The sequence below is a fragment of the Onychostoma macrolepis genome, chromosome 23 (genome assembly GCF_012432095.1).
Source record: "Onychostoma macrolepis isolate SWU-2019 chromosome 23, ASM1243209v1, whole genome shotgun sequence".
Classification (NCBI taxonomy): domain Eukaryota; kingdom Metazoa; phylum Chordata; class Actinopteri; order Cypriniformes; family Cyprinidae; genus Onychostoma; species Onychostoma macrolepis.
In genome coordinates, this window is record NC_081177.1 from 17,779,155 (window position 1) to 17,797,342 (window position 18,188).

The window sequence follows — 18,188 nt, forward strand, 5'->3', positions numbered from 1 at the left end:
CCACCTGTTGATCTTGTATAGCCAAGAATATTTAAAAGGACAGTGTACTCAAAAATCCTGTCATCATTTACTCATCCTCGTGTTGTTCCAAACCTGTATGGAACACCAAAGAATTTTTGTCTATATAGTGAAATCAGCGGGGTCCAAAACAACACTGGACCCCATTAACTTTCATTGATGACTGAGATATCATTTTTCAAAATGTTTTCTTTTGTGTTCTGCAGAAAAAAGTTGTACAGGTTTAAAACAACATGAGGGTAAATGATGAGAGCGTTTTCATTTTTGGGTGAACTATCCCTTTAACAGAGAAACTCCTCTGCCTCTCACTCACATTGAAGCCTTTGCTTCCCATAATTCAGCTCCTGTCCACATTCTCACTGTTTTGTGGTTCAACACACTGCCAGAAAGATTAAATGTAATACCAGCGCCAGATTTGTCATTGCTCAGTAATTGCATTTGGTGTATCTGGACGTATGTGTGGTTAGCTGTTCTGCTTGTAAGAGGAAAAGACATGGTTTTCCCTTGAGTTTCAATTGATCATTTTTGAGGCATTTTCCCATCAGCTCTTGCAGTTTACTGTAAGGCTTTATTTTGGAGTTTGGCTCCAGGTGGGTGTGTTGCTAGATGTGGATGTGTGATTGTACTTTGTGTGTGTGTGTGTGTGGCAGACGGGTGAGAGATGGTACGTGCCAGACAGAGGCAGCTGTCTTGTGTTGACGACACAGATCTCTGATGGATAAATGCTGTAAACAAGAGTTTTCCCAGGCTCTTCAAGTCCATTCATGTGACTACGCTTTCCAAATTCTCTTTGTGTGTTAGTTTACATTTGATTTCTGAGGTTAAAAGCTAAAAATCCATCAAGACAAATTATGCACATTTCAATGTATGTGTGTATCACAGCACCTGTCTGAAGCAGTCCCAGCTTTCTGTACTGCAAATCCCAACATCATCTCACACAAGATTTGTTTGGGACACTGGGAGGAATGTCTGGCAGCTGTTGGGTGTTGTAAAAGGTTATTCTGAAACTTGAAATCTCGTAACTGCTGTCTCTGTCTCTCTTTCTCTCTTATTAAAGCTACACATACAGTAACTACATTTCATCCAATTTTTAAATGTGGCTGCAAAGCGTGTACGTGTTTTAATTGCTAGGGCTAAAGACATTTATACTGATTTTTGAGCTCTTTTTTAATTAGCTCTTTTTCTTCATATATGAATACACACACACACACACAGTGGTAGCCAAAATTATTAGAACACTAGTATTTTCACCAGCTAAATAATGGTTTTAAGTCCACGCAGTAAACCAATGGTTTTGCTTCACACAGAGATCTGATCTGATCATCATTCAGTCTGTCTGGAAAGACACGAAGAAACAGAACAAACTGAGACAGACTAAATCCAGAAGAACTGTGGCAACGTCTCCAAGATGCTTCAAGAAACCTACCTCCAAAGCTACAGTACTGTTAAAAGTTTTAGTCACTAGTGTAAAAATGCTGTAAATCGAGGATGCTGTCAAAAATAATGTCATAAATACATTTTCTTTACGATTAACTTCTATTAACTAAATTAAATCAACATTTGGTGTGACCATCCTTTGTGTTTAAAGCAGCTTTTGCCCTCGGTGCACTTGCACATAGTTTTTCAGGTAGCTTCACAGGTAGGTCTCTTGAAGCATCTTAGAGACGTTGCCACAATTCTTAAGGATTTAGTCTGTCTATGTTTGTTCTGTTTCTTAATTTCTTCCAGACAGACTGAATGAGATGAGATCAGATCTCTGTGTGAAGCACTGGCTGTTGTCAGACAAAAATCTCACTGAATTATTACAATTAATAGCAGAATGAATGTTTGGAAATGTAAACTGATATTTCCTACTGACACACTACAGCAAAAGATAGAAATTACTGACTAGCTGGTGAAAATACTAGTGTTCTAATAATTTTGGCCACCACTGTGTTTGTTTGTGTGTGTGTGTGTGTGTGTGTGTGTGTGTGTGACACACACACAAACACAGTGGTGGCCAAAATTATTAGACAGAGATATATAGACTTTTTGTGGAAACTTGGCCTGGTTGGCCAAACTGGCAAGAGAACAATTTAAAAATTTTTCTTGTACACTAAAGACCGAAGGTTTTATTTGAACAGCATTACAAATACAATCATGTTCTGCTCATCATGTCTATTTTGTTTATTTTTGTTTCCTTGAAAGTCCTGTCAGCGGCCAGCGCACAGGAGCCTGATTTTGCCCACGGCTGTGCCCATGGAAGCTGTTACCCTGCAACCGGCGACCTCTTGGTGGGTCGAGAGATGAATTTGAAAGCTTCGTCCACGTGTGGCCAGCGGAGGAGAGAACCCTACTGCATTGTCAGCCATCTGCAGGTAGAGCCAACACCAGTTCTCACAGACTGTGGGACACATTTATACACACACTATTTTTGTGAAGAGCTGATCCTTTTCATTTTTGACCCTTGACCTTATTTAGGAAGAGAAAAAGTGTTTCCACTGTGATTCACGGCGACCTTATGATCCTTATTCCAACCCCATGAGTCACCGCATTGAGAATGTCATCACCACCTTCAAACCACACCGCAAGAAGTCCTGGTGGCAGTCTGAGAATGGTGAGAGAGCATAACTTCCATAATCAGCTATAGTTTTTTAGGCTTTTTACACTTTATAAGACACAGATATAGGTCAGAGTAGGATTTACATATCCACCACAGATCAACTTCAGCCAACTATTAATGCAGAAAACCATATGTGCTAATCTGCAGCTTCAGTGATGTTTTGATGAAAATCCACACATCCGTTTGGTTTCATTTGTCAAAAGTAGAGTAATATGTTGCCAGGAAATTTGATTGCCTCTCTGAGCCCTCCAAACCCAGCTGCTTGGCAAGGACTGAAAACGCTTCACATGTATTATTAGAAGGTTGATGTTTAGGGCGTCTATTAATAACACAGAGGCTGAGGGAGAGAGATGCATGTACTCAGAATGAAGCACAGTGCTGGGGCAAATTAGCCTAAAACAGTTCACTGAACTGAAAATAAATATTTATCAATAATGTTTTAATGTACAGTGTACACTACTGCTCAAAAGTTTGGGGTCAGTAAGATTTAGTTTTTTTTTTTTTTTTTTAATTGTGTGAATGATGTAAAGTCATTTATAATGTAAAAAAGATGGTGTTTTTAACTTTTAACTTCTAACTTTAACTTTTAATCAAATAATCCTGAAATAAAATGTATTATAGTTTCTGCAGAAATATTAAGCAGCACAACTTTTTCAACATAGATAATAATAAGAAATGTTTCTTGATCACCAAATCAGCTTATGAGAATAAATTCTGAAGGATCATGTGACACTAAAGAGTGGAGTAATGATACTGAAAATTCTGTTTTATAAATTCTTTTTAAAAATATATTAAAGTAGAAAACAGTTATTTGAACTTTTACTGTTCAGTTTTTGATAAAATCCTTTCAGATCACTTATTCATTGAATACAAATAATTTATTGTACTATATTAACAACTTAAATTGACAGGCCTACTTTTTGTAGTTCTAGGTTGAAGATCGATATTCAAAATGGAAGTATGTACGAGAGTGCAGAAATAGAGGAAGGTTGTTAGTTGACTTGGCTCAGATGTCCAGGCTCACCCTGACACACACTCCCTAAACCCTGCAGTATTAGAGATAATTACAGACACGGCCTGCTGCTGGCATACCCATAGAGAGGATGAAAGAGGGAGACAAAACTCTAATAGAGCAGAACATGGAAGAGAAAAAAGATGGAAGGACAGAAAACTTAAAGAGATCAAGAAAAAGCTGCAGGCTAATACCTGAACCTAATGCACTCCGCATTTATTGTTTATTCTGCTAAGTGCACTTGTGGGCTGCAGTGTTGGGTGCTGGGGAGTAACTAACTAAAAATAGTGACACTAACTTAACTACATTTACAATAGCATGATAGTAATCTGTAGTTATCTGATAATTTATCTGTTTTCAACGTAGCAATTTTTTTTTTTTCAATAGGTTTTTTAGTAACAAAATTTCCAGTAACAATTAGCTTTTTCCAACAAGTTATCAGTGTAATGAGTTAAATGCTAAATGGTTGTTTTTCATTTCACATTGTATTGTGTACTCAATATAGCTATTTAATTAAAATAAAATAAAAAACTGAAAAAGTCCTGGTAATTTTCTGCCATTAATTTTACGGACATTTACGTTAGCCAAAACGCAACCCAATGCAGTGCAAAATTCTAAATACAGGTATAATGCCTGTACAAATCAATACGGAATTTTCCTTCATATTAATACAGTACATTGTGTCCTATTTTTACAGATTCTTTTTGTTAGTAGCTTATTATCCTCTGCACTTGACTTTACTACTTAAATTAGCTACTGTTACAAATAAGCTTGATGGACTTATGGCTGATGAACTGAAATTATATTTAGATCTTATATGTCATTTTATCCAAAACAATACCTCTTTACATCTTTACAAAGTTCCTTTTATAGTTTAAGAGAGTGAAACCCCTTTGTGTCAGCTGTGTGCCTCCTTAGTTAGGGAATTAATTATGGGCGTTCACAGGAAATGGTCACTATTTTTGCTCACGGTCGCTATGGCTTCAGTAACTTTCCTGTAACAATGTCGTATAATGAACAGTAGATCAGTTGTTCAACACTTGTAGAGTGTGTCGCACAAGTGGTCCCCTGTCATGACCCCTATATCAATATTGAGTGGACACTGGATATGGTACATTTTGTTCCAATTTGGTGTACTTTTTAAGGCTTAAAAAAAATAAGCATCAGAGAATATGATCAAATAAATTTGTTCTTTAATTTAAGGGAAATTTTCATTTTTATCAGTAACCAGAAACCAACATTTGATCCCCCTACTTAGTGACAGCTTAACTTTGTCTAATTTTCAACACTTTTATTGGATTTTTTTAATGTTTTTTTTTTTTGTCAGGTGATGTATTGATAATTATTTCACAATGTTCATAATGATTACAAAAATCAGGGGGTTTAACTGTATTTAGATAAGTCTAAATAGTTGCCCTGGCAAATAGAAAAATAAAGAAATAAAGAAATAAAAATTAAATTAAATTAAATTAAATTAAATTAAATTAAATTAAATTAAATTAAATTAAATTAAATTAAATTAAATTAAATTAAATTAAATTAAATTAAATTAAATTAAATTAAATTAAATTAAATCAAATCAAATCAAATCAGGGCCTATAATGTACCCTCTTATTATTTCACTCACTATTATGTACCCTGTTTGTAGAAACTGCTTTATGTCTATATTTCTTTATGGTGTTTCACGTATTCTACAGGAAAAAAACAGGTGCCCTTCATGAGAGTAGTCTTTTTCGTGGCTCTTTGGCATGTGCTCTGGATTGAGGCTTAACGACTTCCTCCTCCAGCCAAACACTGAAACATGTATTGAAAAAACAGCAAGCCATTCAGTCAATTTCCTTTTGTGCTCCACTTCACCTCCGCTGGCCTCTCCTCCTCATTCTCTTCAGCTTTAGTACAACCTGTCTCTCTTTTCCTCAGCGTCCCTTTCCTTCCTGTTTAGCTGTTGATTATGAAACGCAGGTTAAATCCAGCAGTCAGACAAAGGGCTGCTGCAGTGGACTGAGTTACAGCTTTGTAATGGTAATGCAGGGAGGCACAGGTGAGCTCTATATGGTGCCAGCTCTGCAGAATACAGACCGACTGTTGCTCCAGATGAATAATGAACTGTCAAAGTAAGAGCTGAACAGAACAAAGGTAGATTGTTAAACCATCCCATCTATTTCTAGCTCTGCTCAGTCACTGTAGGACACTGTGTTTGAATGTGCATATTGTTGTGCATTGTTATTCTGAGCCTTATTAAATTCCCAGATAAAGTGGTTCAGGAAGGAAAATATATGATCTTGTTCACTGCAGTTGCTGTGTTGTTATTGTGTTACAATGAGAGTGTAAATAAGGCCAGCAATCTACTAGCAAGGATGAGTTTAAATAAAAGTTCATAGGCTTTTAAAAAAGCTCTGTCTGAGATGTTTACTTTTTTGGTATTACAGAATGTTTTTAGAAGTAAAATAATAATCACAATCTGTTTGAAGTCATTAAAGTTGAGAAACTATTGAACCAACATAGCAAAATCTTACTCAGGCTGATGATACAATGAGCAAATTTTTGAGCAATGTTGCTGGGCATCTTTGGGAAATGTTGCTGTCAATGGGCAACCAGGTGAGGCACAGGGCCCACCACCGATTTAAAATATCCAAAGAGAAATTTGTTACCCATTCTCAATGGGAAAGTGCCCAAGCAACATTGCACAAAAAAAGTTGGCCGGCAAAATTGCTCAAAAAGTTTCCCTGTGTATCATCAGCCTCACAGGAACACTAATGTTTGGACATTTTATGTCCTATGGTTTTTAGGTTTATTATTATTTATTATTAATAGTAGTAGTAGTAATTTCTGTATTTTAGCTATACAGTATGTAGGTTACATTGACATCAGGTCAATCAGTTGTCAACAAGGTATGTTTGATTTGCATCATTTCCAATCAAGCTGTAAATTTGTTAAATTATTCAAAAAGTATGAAAATATTATTTAAATGTATATAGGAAAGATAAAATGCTAGCAATTAAATGACCATTAGAAAGTTTGCGATTTTATCTCATTAATAATTTAATAGAATGAAATAAAATGACAAAAATGGTCAGTGGTGCATGTATGTCCACTGCTTAGTAGACAAACTAAAAAAACTAATAAATAAGTGTGTGAAAAAAGTATTATGATGGTGTATTTTCATTAAAAGTATAATAATAATCAAAAGCCACAGTTTCATAATAAAATTTATAATGAAATAAAGTAATAAAAATATCAGAAATGCAATTATTAATGTGGAACTGTCTTCTCTCCTCAGGAAAGTCTGATGTTTACCTTCAGCTGGATCTGGAGGCAGAGTTTCACTTTACTCATCTCATCATGACTTTTAAGGTAAGAAAGTTTTTGTCATTTAAGAAATCACCCTTGAAACAAAACTGACCTTATACTGTCAACTGTTTTTGTACGCAGACTTTCCGTCCAGCGGCCATGTTGATTGAGCGATCTTCAGATTTTGGCCGAACCTGGCAGGTGTACCGTTACTTCGCCTTTGACTGTGAGTCCACCTTCCCAGGAATTTCCCACGGCCCTCTTCGTAAAGTTGATGATGTCATCTGCGAGTCCAGATATTCTGACATCGAGCCGTCTACAGAAGGAGAGGTGAGAGATATTCAGTTGGAAGACTTTGTTGATTTGTCAGTTCATTTGTTTGTTGACCTTCACTTTCATTCCGCTCAGGTGATTTATCGTGTTCTTGACCCTGCAATCCAGATCGAAGACCCTTACAGCCCCAACATTCAGAGTAAGTGAAACTTAACAAACCTAACCTCTGACTGAATAAGATACAGCTTCCTGTTTGCTGCTGTCCATCCTGCCTCTTTAGAAGATGTCAGATGGAGAAATCTAAAATAAAAGCATTTAAAATGGAAATATAAGCTGATTTCCCCCCCTCAGGTCGTTGTTCCTGTACTTTAACTGGCTAACCTAAAGTATTTCCTAGGAACATAATGTTCAACAACCTGTTTTTTTCTTATAATAGGCAAGTGCAGTATGTCTCATGAACAGGTCTTCACTTGGTAACAACCAAATATTTTTTAGTCTGATTCCTTCCTGTGTAACAAATAGCATGTGTTGCAGGTGTTATTTCAAATACATTAATATACGTAATTTAAAAGCAATTAAAAAAAAAATATATATATATATATCTTTGCTGTTACATTGCAGTAGCTATGGTAACCAGGATCTAGATTTAGGCAATCTGTAATGAACTTTTTGTCCTTGAATATTTCATCCATTTATATATGTTTTACCTTTTGCATAGCTTATCGACAAAGAAAATGTAAAGGAGCAGATGGACTTGTCAGCTGAAAATAACTTAAATATGAATTAATGAACATTTCGGATGAGACATACAGTACATAATGAACAAGATGTGCTCTAATAACCCAACAAAGAGACATAAACAGGTGCAGCCTACATATCATGTACTCTCTAGACATTTCTTTTGTCTCTTCTTCCAAATCTGTCTCTCAGTTTTCCCTCTTTCAGATTTCCTTTGCACATTTTTACTCGTATGTGTGTGCATAAGAGTTGTTAGGAGAATTGTTAGCTAGGAGAATTTTTCTTTAAACCCTCCAAACAGCATGTGGTGATGTAGGTGCTGTTTGATCATTTTTTTAAGGTTTTCTGACCCTGAGACTCAACTATTTTCTGCAATTCTCCAGCTGTGGTCCTTGGAGAGTCTTTAGCCACTCAAACTCTCCTTCTCACCGTGCATTAGGACGATATAGACACACGTCCTCTTCCAGGCAGTTTCATAACATTTTATGTCGATTGGAAATTCTTAATTATTGCCCTGATGGTGGAAATGGGAATTTTCACTGCTCTAGCTCTTTTCTTAAAGACACTTTCTAATTTGTGAAGCTCAATTATCATCAGAAATATATTCTTTGGTTTTTCTCATTGAAAGAGAGATGGATGATTAAGGGAATTTGGGCTTTGTTTTCCCTCCTATTTATATTTCTGTGAAACAGGAAGCCATGGCTGGATAATTTCATGTTCATAATCACCCTGGAGTGCTAAAAATTGTGAATATGAATGGGAATATATTTCAGAGATATTTTACTCATAAGAATTTCTAGGGGTGCCAATAATTGTGTCCAACGTGTATTTGAGAAAAAAACATTTATTTCATAATGATATTTCCCCCCATTTTAAATTCTTATTATCCAATGAAAGGTTAGATTTTTGTGATTTAAAAAAAAATTAAAGATCAAAAGGATTAACAACGCAGATTAATTTTCACAGCCTCCTTTGATCATATTTACCAAGGGTACCAACAATTCTGACCACATGTGTATAAATACACACACATGCATGTATATATTTAAGAAAAATATGTTATGTTTATATATGAAATATATTTATATATAATATTAATTATATGAATATAAGATTTATACATATAAATACATGTAAATATTTTCAAAATATATACTGTATGTGTGTGTATTTATATATGCATAATAAATATACAGAGTACACATACTATATATTATGTAAACAAAAACTTTTATTTTGGATGTGATTGATCGTGATTAACCGTTTGACAGCACTAAAAACTATTAATAAAGCAAACATTTAGTTTTTTGACTAAAATAAAAAATTAAAACATGCTATAAAATGAAAATAAAAACAGAGATTTGTAAAAGAATGGAAAATAAACTGAAACTATAAATGTGCACTAAAGTGCAAACAAAATATTACAGATTGATTAAGGTTTTGTTGGATGGTCAAACAATATTGGGTGACCCTTGTCAGTGTAAGCGTGTTGAAGCCAAGTACCCTCACAGTGCATGTAGCAGAATAAGCTGATGATGAACTTCTTGGTTCAGTTGGTCAGTGTAATATTCCCATACAGCTGTGAGTTCTCCGTCATGCACAGTGTGAGTGTGTATAAATTGATCTCACACTCTCTATGTGGCTCTCACTTTCTGTTATACTGAACATCTAGAGCATAACTGGAACAAACAGCATGTGCACAGGAGCTGCATTCGCTGATCTCTGATGTGAGAGCCCCTCAAACACACACACACACACACACACACACACACACACGACTCCATGAATTTCCCTCCAACTGTTTATCTTATAAATCACACAAGTCCCACTTCACTGAGAGTCTGTGAAGCGTAACAGGAGTTTATCCGCCACACTTCTGCTAAAGGCCTCCACGCTCAGCTGACTGCAACCTCCCACTGAGGAGCAGGCCATTGGCTCAAGGGAGAAGGGGTCAGAGGTCATGGGTTAACAGGGTTTAGGGATTTTTTTTTTACAAGGGTAGGAGGATGTTTTCATTATTGGGTGGTCGTGACTGTGTGGTTGATGATAGTTTGGTGTGATCCTGATTTTTTCCAACAACTATTGTAAAAATTATAATTAAAGTTCTACTTGTGCACAATGCACATTTCTTAATATCAAGCCTAAAATGTCACTAGTGGTGAGAATTGTATGATCTTTCAATAATATCAGTCTTTAAATGCAAGATATTTAAAGTGAATCTGAAGTATACTTGCAATAGTTCCACTTTAACACGATCAAATATACTTCAGTGTATCTTCAGATGGACTTCAGCACTACTTCCAAACAATTAAAGTGCATTAAGTACAAAATTAGTTTAGCAGTCCAATTTAGCAGTATACCAGTTTAGTATACTATAAGTACGACTGCATGGTACTTTTATTAAGTACATAAATATTGAAATGTATTTGTGGTATACTAAGCATGAAATAAATGTATTTCAAATACATTTTAGTATATTTATTGTTCACTAGGGTGAAAATAGGATTTTTTTCAGGATTCTTTAATAAACAGAAATATGTTAAACTACAGCATTTTTTAAACAAAAATTTCTAAACATTATAAATATCTTTACTGTCACTTTTGATCAATTTAATGCATCCATGCTGAATGAAAGTATTCATTTTTTCTTAAATAAAAAAAAAAGAAAATAATACCCAAAGACCAACCTTTTGAAAGCTAGTGCATGCCTGCTAATCTCTATAGCTTTTATGCTGTTTCCCATCCGTTCTCACTTCAAAAATGGCATTAGTGTCCTTCTCTTTGGTTTATGGTCCCCTATCCTCCACTAACCCCAATGTCTTCATATTGCAGACCAGCTGAAGATCACTAATCTCCGTCTGAACTTCACCAAGCTGCACACTCTGGGTGATAACCTGCTGGACTCACGGACCGAGATCAAAGAGAAATACTACTATGCCATATATGAGCTGGTTGTCAGGGGCAACTGCTTCTGCTATGGCCACGCTTCTGAATGTGCTCCTATTGACGGCATCAGGGATGACATTGAGGGCATGGTGAGTTACTGAACTGTAGCTAGTTATGGGTATGCATTATATATTGCTACCAAATCGGATATCAGACAATACTGGAGATTTTTGTAGATCTAATAGTTTTGTTTAATATTAGATCTTTTTTTGCACATGCTAATTTTCCCTATTTTTATATTTAGATTACCTTTGCTGTCATTTAACAACCACTTAAAGTTCATTTTTTAAAACACTAATAATTTAACACTGTTAAATGTAATCTTTAGCAAGTCTCAAAATAAATATCCATTTTTCATAGTGTACATGTAAATGTAGTAATGCTTAAATTCACCACTAGCAGTGCTTTATTTATATATTTATATTTAGTCTGTTTAGCCAAAGCAGTATATAATTTTAATATGGATCATCTCTAGGTACACGGGAGGTGTGTGTGCAAACACAACACCAAAGGACTGAACTGTGAACATTGTGATGACTTCTATAATGACCTGCCCTGGAGACCAGCTGAAGGCCGTAACACTAATGCCTGCAAAAGTAATTATGAATAACCATAATCGTATAGCTGATAAAGTGCATAGAGACATACACCTCTTATGTCACAGTTAACACTTTCCTCTTTTTCCCAGAATGCAACTGTAACGGTCACTCCAACCAGTGTCATTTTGACATGGCGGTGTATCTGGCTATGGGGAACGTCAGTGGAGGTGTGTGTGACAACTGTCTCCACAACACCATGGGCCGCAACTGTGAGACCTGTAAACCTTTTTACTATCAGGATCCAACTCGAGACATCAGAGACCCTGGAGTCTGCGTGGGTAAGGAGCTAGATGCTAAACATATACATTTAAGCATTATACTGTATATGATTGCTTATATCTGTTCTCTCTGGCAGCCTGCGACTGTGACCCAGATGGTTCTCTGAACAGTGGCATTTGTGATGGGCATGATGACCCCTCTCTGGGCATGATTGCTGGGCAGTGCCGCTGTAAAGACAACGTTGAAGGAGCACGCTGTGATAAATGCAAGCCTGGTTTCTTTGGGCTCAGTGCTAGTGATCTTCGCGGCTGCCAACGTAAGTGCATGCTGATACCAATTATTTACATGTTATCACTGATAACCCATAAATAGCCCCCCAAAAAAAGCCTAAATGTCTAAAAAAATAAAGCACAAAAAAATCAGTCACCTAAATAAGTGAATTTTGGCGTCACAACATTATAACGTACAGCATGAAGAATGGAATATTCATTTTGAGATTTGCTGAAAGTTACATTAAATAGAATCATTAAATTTTTGTGTTTTTAAAGATTAACTTTAAGTGAGCGTTAAATGACCAAATAAAGGTAATTTAAATATAAACATGGAGGAAATTTATAATGAACAATAAAAGATACAATAGCATAGATATAACTAACCATTCAAAAGTTTGGTGTCTGTAAGATTTCTTTAATATTTTTAGAAGTTTTTTTATGCTCATCAAGATCAAAAATACATTTTTCTCCAGGATGCTTTGATGAATAGAAACTTAAAAAGAACAGAATATATTAGAAATAGAATTATTTTATCCTCAAATATCATTACTGTCACTTTTGATCAGTTTAATGCATCCTCCTTACTGAATAAAAGTATTATATTCTTTAAAAAAAAATCTTACTGACCCCAGAGTTTTGAACATACACTGACATTTCAGAGCACAGTTTTTTTTAGTCCTCAGTCTATTTGTAGAACATTTTCCCGGTATGCTTTACTCTTGATACTCAATCATTCTCTCTTTCTTTCACTGGTCTACTTTAGCATGTAAATGTGACCCCAGGGGTACAGTGTCCGGTAGTTCTCAATGTGACCCTGTTAGCGGAGACTGCTTCTGCAAACGCCTTGTCACTGGACACAGCTGCAACCAATGTCTGGTAAGTAAAGCTGAAAAAAGATTGCCTTTTTTAGTAGCTTATTATTCCCCATACACCTCTGTGAGAACATTTAATTATCAGTCATCAGTTGGCATTGTATGCTTTCTGGTACCTTGTATCCCCTCTTCTGTGATAACATGAACTAAGAGTATTTGCTCTACAGTAGAGCTGTATGTCTGCATTTAGCCCAAGGGTTTATGGAGGATGGTGTAGGTTTTCACACAGCTTAAAATGGAATGAAAGGAAGAGCTGCATCCTGAAATTAGACAAGCAATAAATGCCTCTAGTAGCAGACTGATGTCATACTACTTCATGGATATGTACCATGGTAATTCTTTACTATTTTTGTCATGGTATTTGCTTATGTTTATTGATTAGCACTGCATGGTATCAAAGTATCATGGAATTACCATGGTTTTGTCACAGTGTTTTGTAGTTAATAATCTGAATATTACATGTCATATTGTGGCTTATGTGTTAGTATATATGACACTGATTTGTGTTTTATGTGCATTTCCTACAGCCTGAGCACTGGGCCCTGAGTCATGACACAAATGGCTGCAGAGGATGTGACTGTGATGTGGGTGGAGCTACAGAAAACCAGTCAGTATTTTTCGGTTTATGGGGATTCAGGCTGTTTGCAGTTTTTGTAATAATAATATAAAGCTTAACTGTAATAAAAATGATGTGCTTTGTGTCTGCAGATGCTCAATGGAAACAGGCCAGTGTCACTGTCGGAGTCACATGATTGGTCGCCAGTGTAACCAAGTGGAGTCTGGTTATTTCTTCATGGCCCTCGACCACTACATCTACGAGGCTGAAAATGCCAAACTGGGTCAAGTAAGTGCAGAAATGGGACAAACAAGAAGGTATTTGCTTTGTAGTCAGCCCCATGTACTCTGTCTGATAACTATGGAAGCCCGTAAAACCAAAGGTGCATGCCAAGTGTCAAAAGGAAAGAAACACAAATGTCGTACCAAGGATATTATGATCAAATATTTATTTAATATTAATAAATATTAAAATACTATCAAAATATAAAAATGTTATAAATAAATAATAATTCTCCACTTTTTTTGTCTAAATAAATTAAACGTAAAACACTAAAAAGTGCAAGTGAATTTATACAACATTATAAGGTACAGTTTAAAAAAAATGTATATTCATTTTGAGATTTGATTAAGGATTATATTTGTTTATATTTTATAGGGCTCTGCGTTTGAGGAGAAAGAGTACCAGCCAGGCCGTCCCGTCTCGTGGACAGGCACTGGGTTTGCACGGGCTCCTGAAGGTGGTACGTTGGAGTTTGCCATTAACAATATTCCATATTCAATGGAATATGACGTCCTCCTTCGCTATGAGCTTCAGGTAGATTACATGTCTTCTCAATGGCTTCATAGGCTACTCAGAGTAGTGTGTCATGGGTGTACTCATGTGCATTTATGTGCTTTTAAAGATGCCACGGGACTGGGAGGAGGTCCGTGTAATGGTGATAAGACCTGGCCCCATACCTACCAGCAGTCCATGTGGAAATACCATCCCTGCAGATGATCTGCTAACTGTATCGCTCCCAGCTGGTGCCAGGTCTGTGAAACACATGTACAAATGTTTTAAGGGTCAGTCCATCCAGGTCAGTAAATTAACATTCTGTCATCATTTAGGTACCCTCGTGTTGTTCTTTCGTTCTTCTGTGGACTTACAATAAAATATATTTTGAAGAATGTTTCTATTTATTTTTACTTTTATATTTTGTTTATTTATTTATTTATTTGTTTGTTCCAAACAAGAAATAAAGTCTTACAAGTTTGGAACGTTATGAGGGTGAGAAATTGATGCACTTTATTTTTTGGTGGACTATCCCTTTAAGCAATCAAAGTAATGTTTATTTTTCGCTTTTGTATCCCAAAATCTTCTGAGTTTTGCTTATAACACAGATTTAATCACTTACTTTTTCGTTTGTTTGATTTTCTTTCTTTTGTTTTTATTGTTGCCGTTTATTTTTGGTTTCAATGTTTTTGTTTTATTTGTTTCTTTCTTTTTGTTTGTTTTTCATTCTCTTGTTTTTTATTGTTGCTTTTTGTTTTTGTTGTTGCTTTTTTAGTCTCTTCATTCATTTATCTTTTGCTTTCTGTCTTCTGATGCACTGCTACAGGTTTGTGGTTCTGCCTCAGTCGGTGTGTTTGGAGAGAGGAGTGAGTTACAAACTGCGTGTGGAGTTCATCCGTTATGATGACAGGAACAGCATCATTACCTTGACTAATGCCTTTGTACTTGTTGACTCTGTAAGTATCGATTTGTGATTTTATTCAGCTCTTATGAAGTCTTCATGTTTTGTCTAATTTTGACTTGTTCTTTCATCTCTTCACCTCCCCAGATTGCCCTTCTCCCTCGTTACTCTTCTCTAGAGATGTTTACCGCGGGAGACCCCACCTCCGTCGCACGAAAGCAGAGCTACGAGCGTTACCGCTGCCACGAGACTGCCAAGAGTGTGTCCCGTCCACAGATGAGTGAAGTGTGTGCTAAACTCATCACCAGCATGTCTGCCCTCATTAACAACGGCGCGCTGTGTGAGTATCAGCAGAGAATGTAGGGTCTGTGATGGGAATATTGGTGTTTGTTTTCACTTGTTATTAAGACAAGAACATTGATCCTACAGCTTGTGAGTGCGATCCTCAGGGTTCGCTCAGCTCTGAGTGCGATGTCCGTGGGGGTCAGTGCCGCTGCAGGCCCAACATATCAGGCCGGCGCTGTGATAAATGTGCACCAGGAGCTTACAGCTTTGGCCCTTCTGGATGCAAACGTAAGATAAATATTTTCCCTGCTGTGGTACATTAGTAACATTTTGATAAAATTCCTCTTTGTGTGTTCTTCTTTATATTTCCCCCCTTTGTTTCTTTTCATTTGTTTTTTGTTCTGTTATATTTATTTGTTTTTTAAATTTCCTTCTTTTTTCTTTTCTGTTTGTATTTGTTTTGGGTCCGTGTACGTTGCGTTCATTCGTTTTTTGATTTAAAATTGAAAAAAGAAACATGAGAAAACGGCACCATTTTCGTTTTTCGTTTTTTCCAAAAAATGAAAAAACAAGAAATCGCCTTGATTTGCCATTTTTACATTCAAGGGTAGAAAATGGATAAACAGCTTGAATGTTCGGTTTCGGTCCGTGTACAGGAGTAAAAAACGAAAAATAAACATTACTTTGATTGCTTAAAGGGATAGTCCACCAAAAAATAAAGTGCATCAATTTCTCACCCTCATAACGTTCCAAACTTGTAAGACTTTATTTCTTGTTTGGAACAAACAAATAAATAAATTCATTCGTTTTTTGATTTAAAATTGAAAAAAGAAACACGAGAAAACCGCACCATTTTCGTTCTTCGTTTTTTCAAAAAAAAGAAAAAACAAGAAATTGCCTTGATTTGCCGTTCTTACATTCAGGGGTAGAAAATGGATAAACAGCTTGAATGTTCGATTTCCACATGTGGGCGGAAATGAAAAGCCCCTTTCCACTGATTGGTCAAGCAAGGATCAAATGGTGCCGTCATCATGTCGTCTTCAGTTTTGTGCAACAGAATAAAAGTGTTTATTGCAACTCCTCGTTCATCTCCTCTCATCAAACAACCAGACTAACAAATGGCTTGACACAAACCATACTGGGGTAGCGCCTAGACAGGGCTTACTCCTGTGTAGGCATAGATTCTATACGGCAAATATTAGGTGCTTATTGCAGAAATATGTATGTATCTCAGATCTACAGCCACGTTACCCTTTTAGTCTATTTCTTTGGCGCACCGCACATTTTATTTAGCCGTCCAGTTTTCAAAATCTGTGTGGCAAAGCTGCGTGACATTTACATTATAGTGAAGTGCAGACCAGTATCGATTTTAGTGTGAATCGATTTTAGTGTATCTTATCGTTTTGATTATTATTTTGATTTATTTATTTATTTTTCATAGAGAAGTTTATACGATACTGTCATATAAATGCATTAACACAGCAATTTCATTATGGAATTAGGTTAATGTTTTAAACAAAAACATTTTGAATAGCCTTCAGAAATATGGAATGAGTGACAAAATGAAACAATTGGATACTTGAATTATGAAGGTTACATCGCCAGTAGGTGGCGGCAAGTCATTGTGTTGATGAATGAGTCATAGAGTCATCAATTCAACCGATTCGTTCAAAAAGCAAATGGGTCATTGAACCACTCGCTCAAACGATTCATTCAAAGACTCGGATTCATTCAAGAATGAAACGCCTGTGTTTTGTGACTGTTTTGTGTCTAAAATGAAATCAATTTATACTCATTATTAATGAAACTGTACTGTCTAAAATTAAAAGTTATGACTGCTGGATATACTAAAATCAATACTGCTCTGCGCTTCACTATAATGTAAATGCATTCGCCCCGTGTTGTCCAGTGCGTCACGCAGCATTGCTACACAGATTTTGATAACTGGACAGCTAAATAAAATGTGCGGTGCGCCAAAGAAATAGACTAAAAGGGTAATGTGGCTGCAGATCCAAGGTACATACATATTTCTGCAATAAGCACCTAATAATTGCCATAGAGAATCTATGACTACACAGAAGTAAACCCGTTCATTTGTTAGTCTGGTTGTTTGATGAGAGAGATGCAGGAGTTGCAATAAACACTTTAACAGCGGAGGACTCTTATCTGTTACACAGTAGGCTACTGAAGACGACATCATGACGGCACCGTTTCATTTTGGCATGACCAATCAGTGAAAAGGCGTTTAATTCCCTCCCACATGTGGAAATCGAACATTCAAGCTGTTTATCCATTTTCTAACCCTGAATGTAAAAGCGGAAAATTTCTTGTTTTTCATTTTTTTTAAAAAACGAAAAATGAAAATGGTGCCGTTTTCTCATGTTTTGGTTTTCAATATTTAATCAAAAAACGAATGAACGCAACGTACACGGTCCGTGTACCTTCGGATAATTTGTTTTTTGATTTAATATTGAAATCTGAAAATGAAAAACGCCACCTTTTCGTTTTCATTTGTTCAAACAAAGCGAAAAATCAAGAATTCGGCTTCATTTTCGTTTTACTTTCAGGGACAGAAAAGGGATAAACTACTTGAATATTCGATCTCTACAAGTGGGCGGAGTGAAACGCCCTCTCCGCTGATTGGTCTACCAAACATTACAACATAATAATAGTCATAAAACATAATAAAAGTCCTCCGCTACTATGTATTCTTAAAGTGTTTATTTCTACTACATTTGATCTCTTTCTCTTCAACAAACAGCCAGATTAAGGAATGGCTTGACACAAACAATACCGAGGCAGAGCCTAGACAGAGATTTATTTTGTGTAG

The 18,188-nt window shown here is 36.1% G+C and overlaps 1 protein-coding gene across 3 annotated transcripts in view; it reads left to right on the plus strand.

Annotated features, from left to right (window-relative positions):
- lamb2 (laminin, beta 2 (laminin S)) overlaps window positions 1-18,188 on the plus strand; it is a 47,322-nt gene that overhangs the window by 11,457 nt on the left and 17,677 nt on the right. For 2 of the 3 annotated variants that reach the window (XM_058763182.1, XM_058763184.1), the window contains exons 1-17: window positions 2,157-2,375; window positions 2,479-2,614; window positions 6,913-6,986; window positions 7,065-7,253; window positions 7,332-7,395; window positions 10,767-10,969; window positions 11,356-11,476; window positions 11,569-11,757; window positions 11,835-12,014; window positions 12,734-12,846; window positions 13,370-13,449; window positions 13,551-13,686; window positions 14,056-14,214; window positions 14,303-14,430; window positions 14,999-15,128; window positions 15,221-15,413; window positions 15,503-15,646. In XM_058763182.1, the coding sequence (XP_058619165.1) occupies window positions 2,172-2,375; window positions 2,479-2,614; window positions 6,913-6,986; window positions 7,065-7,253; window positions 7,332-7,395; window positions 10,767-10,969; window positions 11,356-11,476; window positions 11,569-11,757; window positions 11,835-12,014; window positions 12,734-12,846; window positions 13,370-13,449; window positions 13,551-13,686; window positions 14,056-14,214; window positions 14,303-14,430; window positions 14,999-15,128; window positions 15,221-15,413; window positions 15,503-15,646 (2,443 nt within the window). In that variant the 5' untranslated portion in view covers window positions 2,157-2,171. Of the gene's footprint in view, window positions 1-2,156; window positions 2,376-2,478; window positions 2,615-6,912; window positions 6,987-7,064; window positions 7,254-7,331; window positions 7,396-10,766; window positions 10,970-11,355; window positions 11,477-11,568; window positions 11,758-11,834; window positions 12,015-12,733; window positions 12,847-13,369; window positions 13,450-13,550; window positions 13,687-14,055; window positions 14,215-14,302; window positions 14,431-14,998; window positions 15,129-15,220; window positions 15,414-15,502; window positions 15,647-18,188 lie in introns of those variants that run through there. The other variant, XM_058763183.1, reaches the window with a different exon arrangement.